The sequence below is a fragment of the Etheostoma cragini genome, chromosome 13 (assembly GCF_013103735.1).
Source record: "Etheostoma cragini isolate CJK2018 chromosome 13, CSU_Ecrag_1.0, whole genome shotgun sequence".
Classification (NCBI taxonomy): Eukaryota; Metazoa; Chordata; class Actinopteri; order Perciformes; family Percidae; genus Etheostoma; species Etheostoma cragini.
Genome location: NC_048419.1, coordinates 11,592,080 through 11,592,538, shown reverse-complemented (window position 1 = coordinate 11,592,538; position 459 = coordinate 11,592,080). Strand labels below are relative to the sequence as shown.

Below are 459 nucleotides of genomic sequence, written 5' to 3'. Positions count from 1 at the left end.
GTATGTCATAGATGTAACAGAGCTGTCATTCTAATGTTTTCATTTTATTTTGCATTGTGACAGTAATGTTTCCAATTGTATTTCTTCATTTAAATTCTTGTCGTTTTTGCAGTTCGAGCATGGCAGATAGAAAGGGAAAACCTGTCACTCCGATCAAAACACTCACAAAGAAAGAACAAGAGGAGCTCAAGAAAAAGGTAAGGAGGTTGGGGATATTGTTGTGATATTGATATTATTTAATCCTCCTTGGATTTAGAAAACAGCATATTATAGTATAAGGGTACATGTTTTTCCAATAGAAAATATGTGTGAAATTAAGGCATATGAGTAATCATCAATTTTAGAATATGGAATTGGATCAACAGTTAACTAAAGGATGGAGAAGATACAGTGGGTACGGAAAGTATTCAGACCCCTTTAAATTTTTCACTCTTTGTTTCATTGCAGCCATTTTCCAAA

General features: G+C 33.3%; 1 protein-coding gene across 1 annotated transcript in view; it reads left to right on the top strand.

The window, feature by feature from the left end:
- The window catches only part of zgc:163098 (uncharacterized protein LOC100037380 homolog), a 13,641-nt gene that overhangs the window by 2,065 nt on the left and 11,117 nt on the right, over positions 1-459 (top strand). The window contains exon 2 of the mRNA XM_034891054.1: positions 113-197. Coding sequence (XP_034746945.1) covers positions 120-197 — 78 coding nt within the window. The 5' untranslated portion in view covers positions 113-119. The remainder of the gene's footprint in view (positions 1-112; positions 198-459) is intronic.